The 12489-nt window shown below is 34.5% G+C and overlaps 1 protein-coding gene across 1 annotated transcript in view; it reads right to left on the bottom strand.

Annotated features, from left to right (window-relative positions):
* The window catches only part of DNAH17 (dynein axonemal heavy chain 17), a 167789-nt gene that overhangs the window by 137933 nt on the left and 17367 nt on the right, over positions 1-12489 (bottom strand). The window contains exons 10-11 of the mRNA XM_074225035.1: positions 4330-4497; positions 3926-4042 (exon numbers count right to left, since the gene is read on the bottom strand). Of these exons, the coding sequence (XP_074081136.1) occupies positions 3926-4042; positions 4330-4497 (285 nt within the window). The remainder of the gene's footprint in view (positions 1-3925; positions 4043-4329; positions 4498-12489) is intronic.

Genomic DNA, 12489 nt, shown 5'->3' with positions numbered 1-12489 from the left:
GGTAAAGAGTCAAAGTCACTTTGGATTATGTGCCATCTGGCAGCAGAGGATAGAACTACAAAAAAGAATTACACAGATATTGCAAAAGGATTCACTCCTTCCCTTTCCCATCAGCTATGGTGTCTCACCAGGAAAAACCCTACACTAGAGTACCTACTCCCCTAGTAGGAGAGACTGCACTCAGTAGGGAAAAGGTCCAGGGATCCTGGGGTAGCATGCCAAGCAGAGATTCTATGTCCAGGGGGAACAGCAGTGGGAAGACACCAAGGAAAGAAAAAGGACATTGGGGTCCTGGAGTCTTAGAACTATGAATTGACAAGAACATACCCTATGTATGTCCCTCTCTAACCAGTGAATTCTACCAGAGTATGTGTGCCCATTCTTCTCACTGATGAGTATTTGTAGGAGGGTTCATCCCAGGTTTATGGAATAAATGTTTTGCTACAATTGTTCTTATGATGCCATCTGAATAATATCTTTTATTTTAGCTATTGTCAATTACCATTAAATATAAGCATGAACTAAAGTTTTAGGAGTATGGTCCCACAAATATTGAACTTAGAAGTTAATTGCCCTCCTTAGGGTCCTAACCTACAGAAACAAGTCAGAATTTGATCTGCATTTAGTGCAAAGGTTGTAGTAAACATTTTTTTTGAAAATGTTAACTATGTTCTAGAATCATTGCAAAATAGCTACTTGCTCATTTACTTTAGGTAAAAACTACTAGTTTTCTTAAATTCTTCCTTTTTGGGTTGGCTCTCTAGATCTCTCCTGGGGAAAGGAACCATTGTGTTTCTGAATTTTTGCTCCTTATTAATGTTGCACTTGCTAGCATTTGGGATATAAATGTTGTACTTATTAGCATTAATATTCAGCAAATAAAAGCCTCCAAGGGTGAGGGCTATATATTCTCTTTGCAGGAATTATAAGATTTAGACAAAAATTACCTAGGAGGAGAATAAGACATTGATAGAATATAGTCTACACCAGTGGAAGGAGTGGCAATATCAGTAAGATCCTGGGATATATCATATTTTTTTTCCAGAGCAAAGCCACATCAGGCAGTCACCAGAATTTGCTAATTGTCCTTTTAAGTAGAACTCAGTATTCAATACTTTAAGGTAGGATCGTAACTTTTATCTGAAGAATAAGATTTTGTTCCAGGGCATTAATATCCTAGAGCATGTATTTCATAACTAGAAAAATATGCTTCAATTCAATTCAGTTTCCTCCCTGAGGTATGTATCTCTTTGCTATGTTTTCCTTCACAGCTCTCTACTAATATCTAACCATCTTCACCTCCCACAGTAGGACCATGGCTAATGGTACCCTCTTCCAGAGTCCATCTTTCTCCTAACCTCCTCCCCATGCAAATTTATATATAGGCCCCCTCTTCTTGTTCAACCACATCTATTATCAGATTAACCCCTGCACAACCTTTACTGCTCTTTCCAATATTTTTTTATTATATTAACAAATAGAACAATTAACAAATAAAACAGACATTCTGGGTTACAAGACAATCAAAGTCAGAAACAGAAAATTAATTAAAGGGATATTTGATTTAACAAGTCAATAGGATGTGTACTAAGTATTATGTACATATATTTCACTTGGAGAAAAACATTAAATTAGAAAATTATAAAGTGCAGCTGAGTGTGCAGTAGGCATTAACTGAGTCACCAAATTGGTGCCTTCAGTTTCTGATTCTTCAACAAAGATATCTTGGAATTTTTGTAGCTTAATGAACCACAAAAAAATGTCAGATTGCAGAAATATCTTTGTGAAGTCTACATTTGAAAACATAAATATTATTATACATTTAATAAAGTCATCTTATGAATATGGTAATTAGAAAAATTAAGGTTTGACCATTTATTTCCAGATTGTGACTAGAAATCTACATAGATTTTTATAAGTTTATATATTTGGATATGAGCCTATCCAGACAAAATATTTGTTATCTGAGTCTTGTTCCTCTCTTCTGACAATATAAAAAGATAGCAATTTTTAAAAAGCTAATTTCATCAAAATAACTGAGGTTTTATCTCACACCCCGCAAGTGAGAAAAGATGATCAAAGACAAGAGTAGTCAGTGTTGGAAAAACCAAGATAATTACAGAACCAATAAACAAAAATAAAGTTCTTAAAAAGACTAGCAAAACTTATGTGAAACATTTTATGAGAGCCAAGCTCTTATATATATATATATATGTATATATATATATATATATATATACATATATATATATATTTCCATAAAAACAACTTTTTAAAAAAGCAATAATGAAGAATACCAAAGAAAATTAGAAGCTCCTACATTTGCCCAAAGACTAATGTGCAAAAATATTTATAGCACCCTTTTCTTGATGACAAAATATTGGAAATTCAGGGGTTGGATGCCAGGGAATGCTTGAAGAAGTTGTGGCATATGAATGTAATGGAATGCTACAGTGCAACAAGAAATGATGAGCAGTCAGATTTCAGCAGAAAAGTCTAGAAAGACTTGTATGAATTACCTGCAAAGTGAAAAGTGCAAAACCAGGAAAACTGTACACAGTATCAGCAACATTATGTGATGATCAACTATGAATGACTTAGCTCTTCTCAGCAACACAATGATCAAGACAAATACAAAGGACTTAAAAAGGAAATGCTATACATATCCAGATAAAGAACTGATAAGACTCTGAATGCAGGTCAAAACTTACTTTTTTCACTTATTTTATTCTTTTTCATGGCTTTTTTCTTTTTGAGCTATTTCTTCTTTTATAACTATGACTAATAGGAAAATATACTACATATGATAGCACATGTATAATCTATATAAAATTGACTACCATTTTAGGAATAGGAGGGGGGAGGAAGGAAAGGAGAAAAATTTGTAACTCAAAATCTTGACTAAACTAAAAAATTGTCTTGACATGTAATTGGGGGAAAAATAAAATATTATCAAAGAAAAAATATTTTTTAAATAAAGGCAATATCATTCTCCCCAAAATTCTATTTGTCCTATTAGAAGATATGTTTTACCAAATGTGTACATTATGATGTTTTGAATTCCATCAATTAAAAAGATGGTAGAAATGTTTTTTCTTATTATTATTATTATATATAAGTACCTATACATCCTCAATTTTGCCTTTTGACTTGCAACACCTACAATATTTACTATCTGACCCTTTGCAGAGAAATTTAGGTGATCTACAAGGCTCCTTCCATCTCTTAATCTGGTATCCTATGATCAGAAGAGTTACAAATATTTAGATCAGCATAGTGTCCTAATTTATGGCAGTTTTTCTACTATTTGATTCCCCTTCCCCTCCCCCCCATTTAAATAATCGTAGAATTGAATATCAGTTTAAATGTGTGACTATTTCTTTACTGGGCAGCATGTAAAGCAATTATCATTTCTTTCTCACAATATTTTCTTCTAAATGTAGAAATCAGAACTGCAAGTGATTTAGCATGATCATTAGCTGGATAAACTAGGGGAAAAAGAGAAAATAATGAGCTGGTGGACTTGAAATCAGGAAAATCTATATTTAAATTCTACCAGTTATTAATTGTATGTCCCTGGACAGGTCATTTAACCTCCTGTTCTTATGCAATGGAATTTCTACACTGAGTTTCCTTGGGAAAGTTATTGTAACTTCTCTGGCATCTTAGTTTCTCTATTTCAAAAAATAAAGGGATTGGACTATCGAAGATTGAGATAACTTTTCTATAGTATTTTAAGATTGACAAAAAGTGCTTCCCTTACAAAAGCCTTTCTGAGATTAGGAGTGAAACAAAGTTCCCACTAGGATGTTCTCTAAAAATCAATCCCTTCCAACTATGACATTCTGACTCCCCTAGTTCTATAATTATCCGAAATTATAGTTCCAAGGTATTAACTTAACCTTAATTTCCTGGGAAGTCATACCTTAACACAAGATTCAATGGAATTACAATCTTGGAATCCCTGACAAAATATGGTTGCCAGTCTTCTATCCAAATCTTGAATCTTGTTCACAAAATCAGCATAATCCTCATCAAAACTCTGTTGATTAAAAAAAAAAGCAAAGAAAAGCAATCAGCCTGCAAAAGTGATAACTGCTATCTACAGAAATGTATGAGTTAAAATCTGGGTGTGTGGATCTGAAATGGTTGTCATGGTGATAACACTGTGAAGACCTGATCTGGCATTGTTATGTAATAGAGAAGGAACTTTTCATGCCCTTTCCAAAATCTTTGGGTCTCTCCACCTCCTTGGATATGTTTTATGAAAATAATTTTCCGTGTAAAACCAAACCTAAAGTCTTGAGATAATTAAGACAAGTTGCTTACCGAGTCTCCAGGATCCAAGGGATCATATTTACATTCTGTAAAAATTTTCACCAGTTCAAAGACTTCCTCATAAATTTGATTCACCAAGTGTCCAAGAATGTTTCCTCTCACTCCTCCAAGCTCAATTTTCTCTAGTTTCAGGAACTCAATGGCTGTTTTATATAATTCCTAAACAACAACAACAAGGACACACACACACACACACACACACACACACACACACACACACACATATATACACATATATATACATACATATATATATATATATATATATATATATATATATATATATATATATTTTTTTTTTTTCCCCCTTCCCTCTTAAACTAACTCCAATGAGAGTTAGGTTCAAGCATTACCTTCTATAGGAGGCAATTTTTTTGCCTGGGTTTTTCTGAGGATGTTTTACTTGATTATAATCCTAGCTCCTTTGTCTTTTAGAATATCATATTCCAAGCCATCCAACCTTTGTGAAAACCACGTAATCTTTTATGGTTCCGACTATGGCTTCATGATATTAGACTTGCTTCTAGTTGCTTGTCCTTGACCTAGGAGTTCTGGAATTTGGTTGAAATATACCTAGGGGTTTTCATTTGGGGATCTCCTTTAGGAGGTGAATGGTAGATCCTTTCAATTTTTATTTTATCCTCTGGATCAAGGATATCAGAGCAGTTTTCCTTGATAATTTCTTGAACTATGATGTTGAGACCCTTTTTTAAAAAAAATCATGACTTTCAAGGAGTTCAACAATTTTTAAATTATCTACTTTTAATCTATTGTCCAGATCAGTTTTTTTAATTTCATATTTTCTTCTATTTTTTTCATTCTTTTAACTTTGCTTTAATGGGGCTTTTTTGCTTTATTGTTCTCTTGAATTTTTAAGGAATTTTTAAGGAATTTTTTTCCCTTAAACTTTTTTTCATTTGGCCTAGTTTGTTTTAAGGGATTTTTTTTTATCTCTTTTACTATTATGCCAAATCTGTTGTTTAAGTTGTTATTTCTCCAGTGTATTTGTATGCCTCTTTTACCAACTACTCTCATCATAATTTTCTTGTTCACTCTCTTTTCCCGAATTTTTCTCTACTGCCCATATTTAATTCTTCCAGGAATTCTTGCTAGGTGGTTCTTTTTTTTTTTTTTTTTGCAAGGCAATGGGGTTAAGTGGCTTGTCCAAGGTCACACAAGTTAAGTATCTGAGGTTGAATTTGAACTCAGGACCTCCTGACTCCAGGGGCAGTGCTCCACTGTGACACCTAGTTGCCCTATGAGTAATTATTTTATTTTTGTTCTAAAATGAAAATATAGAAATAAACCCAATGTGGGACCAGATTTAAGAGTATTTTTGGTCTTGAGTTAATATTGCAAATCTTTGTTTAAATTTAAAAAAAGTTTGACATACAAATAATGAGTATAAATGATTATTGTATTTTGCTAAACATCTGATAGGTTATAATTACAAAATTTGTAAAATGAGGAAATTTAATAAAAAGTCTCATAGATAAATAATGATTATCTTACTGGATTATTTTTTAAATTTTTTTTATAAAATGCCTTGTAAAACATATAAGTATTTTACAATTAGGGTTCTATACTTTTATATTTAGCTCTCATAATTTCAAATAGAATAAAATGTTACATATACATTTAATGTATAATTTTAATTTGAAGTTTGGAAGACAAAAGTTATTATTGTAGTTATATTAAGTACTTAATAAATCTAGAATTTTATAAGCAATATATAAAATTATACTAGGAATTCAAAGAATTTTTTTATTGAAAAGCTTTTTTTTTTAGAAGAGGAAAAAACACTGGGATCCACTTCTATCCACCAGAAAAGAAAGAAGGATCAGAAAGTGAGTAACGAGAATATAAAATCAAAGATTTTAAGAACAAAGGTCTTGATGAAAAATTTGAGTATAAGATAAATCAACATTGGTTTAATCAATCTTCAAATATAAAAGTTTTCTTAACAAATAATATGAAGGAAAGTGACCCATTACCTAGTGAAATGAAGAATCTTATAGACTCCTCCAAAGAGAGCATGCAACAACTAAAAGAAGTGTTATAAAAGAATATGAAAGAGAAATGAAATCCCAAAGAAGAAATTAGAAGTATATGTGTCCAAGACAAAAAGATTTTAAAATGTATTTATCAGATTACAAAAATAATTGAATCTCTTATAATGAATCTTTTAAGAATTGAAAAATACAGCAAAAGATTTGGAATCCAAAAACACTAAAATGGAGGAAAATTTAGCTTAAGAGAAATATGGTGGTAGAGGATGAAAGACCTTATATTTTTTTCTTTGATGCATGTAATTTCATTTTATAATGAGTTTCTATTTCAGTATAAATGATGATCACATTTATAGTTTAGTTTTCTTCTTGGGCAAGGCCCCTCCAAGAAGAGGGTTTACTTCCCACCTGGAATCCATCTCTCCTTTGTCTTAGAATCTAAAGTCAAGAACAGACTAGCAGATGAGCAAATTTCTGTCCCTTCTCTTAAAGCATAAGAAATTTCTCCTAAGACTTGTAGCAGACTATGACCCTACTGATTATATATACTTTCTGTATACCTGCAGGGAAAGATTGACATTCAAAAGCTTGCTTGCAAGGGGTAGCTTGGTGGTGCAGTGGAGAGAGCACGGGCCCTGGAGTCAGGAAGACCTGAGTTCAAATCTCACCTCAGACAATAATTACCTAGCTGTGTGGCCTTGTGCAAGTCACTTAACTAACCCCATTGCCTTGCAAAAACCTAAAAAAAAACCATTTGCTTACTGCAGAGACTTTCCTTCTCTGTGCATGAGCTCACCAATGTCATTCCATAGCCTATAACAATGAAATAATTCTTTTTTTTTGGTGATTTATAGCTAAATTATAAGCTGTAACTTTTTTCCCCCCTTTCAAAATTTCTTTTGGTAACCTGGATAGGGAGTCTGAAACATGGAGATATGAGCAGAGAACATTGGCTATTTCCTTCTTTCCTTTTCCTCATTGTGGTGTCAGATTTGAACCATGTAAGTCTTCCTTTTAAATTTCTTTTAAGAGGAAAAACTTGCTAGCAGCCCATAGTCCAGAATTCCTCTAGATATGATTTTTTTTAAATGAGGAGAAAATTTTTTTTCTTGATAATCTCTTTCTGTTGTTAGTCTGGCTCCTTTAAATCCTATTCTGTTTGTTCTATGGCTGCAGAAGATTGTTCCTTTAGAGAAAAATTTTTATCATTTCAATTAACCTTTGTAGAAGAATTGGTCTATTTTTTTGTCTTATCCCCAGAACATGTGTATATTTTTCGTTTAGGTCTGAGGTGTAATTGTTGTCATCTGACTCTTCATGATTGGGTGGACCACAAGATCCATGAGGCTTTCTTGGCAAGTTACTAAAGTATTTGCCATTTCCTTCTCCAGTGGATTAGAACTAAGAGAGGTTAAGCGACTTGTCCAGGGTCACATAACTAGCAAGTGTCTGAGGCCAATTTTGAATGCAGGTCTTCCTGACTCCAACCCCTGCATTTTATCAACTAAGCCACCTAGCTACCATGAAAACTAAGAAATGTGGTTAAACCATTCCCTCTAGCTCTGGTGCATTAATAGGAGAGAACATTTTTTGACTGAAGAAAGTATAATTGAGTAAGAACAGTCTCTTAACTCCACTTAATGTATCAAATTACTGTGTGTGAAACTAGGTCATACAATAAGCAATCTGTATAAATGGAGGATAAAGAAAGTCTGAACCTAATTTGGGAGGTTAGCATAACAAAACAAAACCTAATCTAGGGTAGGGAAGGATTAAATTTTAGAAAGGAGTGGGTCGAAGACCCAGACTGAGGAAAATCCCAAGAAAAGCTCTTTCTCTAACTTCCTTTCCTGATGCCTGTCAATCTACAGACACTAGAATATATTCTATATTGTGTTACTAAAAAATGTCCAGGAAACTGAATTTTGCTTCATCCACACAAAAAAATCAGGGGTTGACTAGGTGGATAAGTGTAAGGTTAAAGCAGAGAGTTCAATCTCTGCCTAGATGTAGGACAATTCCTAAATAGGGTTTCAGAAGAGTTGGATAACTCAGAACTTTTCATCTAAAATCAATTTCCTGAATTGGAAAAGGAGGAAACCAAGCTGACTTTGACGCCAGATGGAGTTTACTTGGCTTAAAGCAAGCTAATTATTTTACCAGGGGGATTATACTGGTTTTCCAGAAAGAATGCGTTTATTGTTTATCAATCATCCTTTCTCAACTCCTTACTCTCCCCACCCCCCACTTGTATTTCTCCGGTTTTCTGTTTGTTTTTCCCCCTACCAGCTCAGCTAAGCCTTCTACATCTGGTTGGCAAGAACTAAACCTGTGGCCAAGAGCTAATAAACTTTCCTCTTATCTTTACTCCCTTATCTTCTCCATGTGTCTGTGATGAAACAGATCTGTTTAATTAACTTCCAATAAGGTAATCACAGCATCTGAATAATTTATTATTCTCCCAAGAGTCAAAACTAATGTGAGAGTGCAACCTTTCCACTGAATATGTGTGTGATATCAGGACAGAGATGGTTTTGCTTTATCTAAGTTTTGTTTGTATATGAACTGAAAACAGTACTTACTGGAGAGCCCTCTTTTGGAAGAAACCTTTATCTTTTTGGTATAATCTACACAAAGTAGAAAGGTTTCCTTGTTTGTTAACTGTTTGCTTGCTTGCTATGGAGAAGACAGAAAGGGGGGGGGAAGGGAAAGTGTCCTATATGTGCCTGCTGGGAACTCATAAACTTATCAACTAATATAACCACCATAAATTTTAGGAGTGAAAATTTTTTAGTAAGAAGGTTTAAGTTTCTCAAACATAGAGATTTTTAAGCTCAACATTAAGCAGCTGTTACTCTCTCTTTTTTTTTTCATTTTGAATGGCCACTCAGGAAAGAGTAGAAAAACAAAAGGATTTGTTTTTGAGATATTATTGCCTTGAAAAATAAACAAATAGGAAAAATGATTTGTATTATTTTTCAAGGCAATAATATCTCAAAAACAAAATAGTTCCAAGTCTTATAAATTGACAAAGCATAAGAGTCACTGTAAATCCTAATAAATTAAGGAAGGCCACATCTTGATATTACTTGCTAAATTAATGGGGTTTTTTTTTTTAGATTTTTGCAAGGCAAATGGGGTTAAGAGGCTTGCCCAAGGCCACACAGCTAGGTAATTATTAAGTGTCTGAGCTGGATTTGAACCCAGGTACTCCTGACTCCAGGGCCGGTGCTTCATCCACCGCACCACCTAGCCACCCCCAATTACTTGTTAAATTAGAGGAAATCAAAAGCTTGCTAACTGCCCTGTAAGCCTCAGAGAAGCTCCAGAACTTTGAATAGGATCAGCAGAATACCAGTAAACATCATGCTAATGAATTAAACCCTGTGGTTGCTGGTGGATATGTCAATGGAGCAAGCTTAAGGAGGCATGAATAAGAGTAAGTCTGTCCCATACTACCAAAAGCCTACTGTTAGGTTCCAGTTAAACTAGCTGCATAGGATGTGTTCGGTTCCTGTGGGCTAACTTATCCTCCAAGATTTCCTAGATCTCCCTTTATTTACCAGAATACAAGTGTTTAAATATCCTCTCCAGTCCCTGGTCCATTCCCACTCCCATGGCACTCTTCAATCAACCAGTAAAATAGTGCTCTGGTGCTCAAGGACACCAGGTGATGAAAGTTTACAGTACTCCCACACACAACAGTCCCTTACACCCTACAAAAATGAAATCTCAAACTCATGCCTCCTCAAACCCTTCACCTACTAAGGGTCCAAGCTGCTTGAATGCTTCCAACTCAAATCTGTGTTCCTCCCCCTCCTTATTCTTTTCCCCATGCTTACTACTACCTCCCTCTACCATCCCCCCCTCCCAGTCCTCAAGCAGTATGCCTCAGTATCCCTAGGATGTTTACCTCTGTGCTCTGGGTCTTATCAAAGTGATTGAAGTATTATTTCATGCTTACTACAATCATGGTCTTTCCCAATGACTATTCAAATTGGGTATGCCTGCTCCCTCCAACCCTAGCAATTGTATTCCCTTGGTGGTAAATTAAGAGCACTAGAAATCTATTTACAAAATATTCTGGAAAATCAGGAAAACAATCTAGCAAAAATTGTTTAGACGTAAATGATTATATGACCTGAATATTAAAGGTCTTATCATAAAACAAAGTGGGAGTCATTCTGGCACCTTTCACAGCTTTGGGGCACCTTCTTGGCCAATTTTGTCATCTGTAAAATACTAACAGTAATTGTCTTTGCTTTGTTAATCTGAAAGCCTCATGTATAAAAGGGAATTGCTATTGATAACTCTATTATTGCAGCTCTCAACAATTTATGGATATTACTGACTAAAGACCAAAAATAAATAGTTGTACGACTAATATGGAAATATGTTTAATATGATTGTACATGTATAATCTATATCAGATAACTTGCTATCATGGAAAGGGGGAAGGAAAAGGAGGGAAGGGGAAAATAAGAAACTCAAAATTTTACAAAAAAATGAATGTTGAAAACTATCTTTTCATGAAATTGAGAAAAGATTAAAAAAAGAAATGACTGACTTCTGGGGTGGAGCCAAGATGGCAGCATGAAGCTAGCATACTCCTGAAGTTTTTTCCCTACACGATGTTAAATGAAGCCTCTACACAGACATTAAAGCTACAGACACTACCAAAAAAAAGATCTAAACAAGTTTTCAACTATAAACATCATGGAGGATCTTCAGTGAAGGTCTTTCTCTTTGGGGGGAAAGGGGAAATAAAGCCCAGAGAGGTGGGAGAGCTGCCACAGTGCAGCCCAGGTCCCCACAGAGAGACAGCAAACCATCAGGGAGGTCCCATCTCTAGACAAGGTCTGAACTCTGGGGACACTGGGGCAACAGATAGGACTGGGTTGGGAACAAACTACTGCATAGGCAGAGCCTGGACATAAAGGAGCAAACAAACCTCTGCATAGGTAATGCCAGGGTTGCCTAAGCAAAATCTTGGCCAGCAATAAGCCAGAGATCAGAGCCTGCACAAAAAGTTGCGGACTATATTCCCTATACCCAGGAGCAGGGCACAACAATCAAAATGAGCAAAAAACCAAAAAGAGCACTAACCACAGAAAGCTACTATTCAGATAGGGATGATAAAAATGCCACCCCAAAAGAAGAAGAAAGCAGTGAAAAATTACCTATATGAGAACTCTCGAGGGAGTTTATGAATTGGACTCAAATCCAAAACTTCATAGAAGAGCTTAAAAAAAATTTTAAAAATCAAAAACAAGAGGATGAAGAAAAGTGGGGAAAAAAGAAATGAGACCTGTGCAGAAAAATTATGAAATATTGACCAAAGAATAACTCCTTTAAAAGTAAAAATAATCAACTGGAAAAAGAATATTACTCATCAAAAAATAAAAACTGACTAACTGGAAAAGGAATACAACTCATCAAAAGGTAAAATTAATCAAATGGAAAAGGAAATCCAAAAGCTAATTGAAAAAAAAATAGAAGCTTAGGGGAGGCTAGGTGGTGCAGTGGATAGAGCACCACCTCTGGAGTCAGGAGTACCTGGGTTCAAATCCAGCCTCAGATACTTAATAATTGCCTGTGTGGCCTTGGGCAAGCCACTTTAACCCCATTGCCTTGCAAAAACCTAAAAAAAAAAATAGAAGCTTAAAAATTAGATTGGGACAAACAGAAACTAAAGACTCTATGAAATATCATGATTACAACAAACAAAATCAAAAGGCTAAAAAAATTGAAGAAAATGTAAATTATCTTTTAGGCAAAACAAATGTCTTAGTAAATAGATCCAGAAGAGATAATTTATGAATTATAGGTCTAACAAAAAGCCTAGAACAAAAAAAAAAAGAGCCTGGAAAATATTTTCCAGGAAATTATTATGGGAAGTTGTCCTAATATACTAGATCAAGAAGACAAAAATAGTCCTCAAAAGAATTCACAGAACACCTCCAGGAAGAGACCCCAGGATAAAATCCCCAAAGATTATCATAGCCAAATTCCAGAATTCTCAGCTAAAGAAGAAAATAATGCAAGCAACCAAAAAGAAGCAATTAAGCAATTAAGCAACTGGAAAAACCTAAATTTATCATGGATAGGCTGAGCTAATTATAATAAAAATGACAATTCTATC

This window comes from Macrotis lagotis, chromosome 2, assembly GCF_037893015.1.
Source record: "Macrotis lagotis isolate mMagLag1 chromosome 2, bilby.v1.9.chrom.fasta, whole genome shotgun sequence".
In the NCBI taxonomy this organism is placed as follows: domain Eukaryota; kingdom Metazoa; phylum Chordata; class Mammalia; order Peramelemorphia; family Peramelidae; genus Macrotis; species Macrotis lagotis.
Note: the sequence above shows the minus strand (reverse complement) of the source record. Positions and strands in the feature narration are given on the sequence as shown.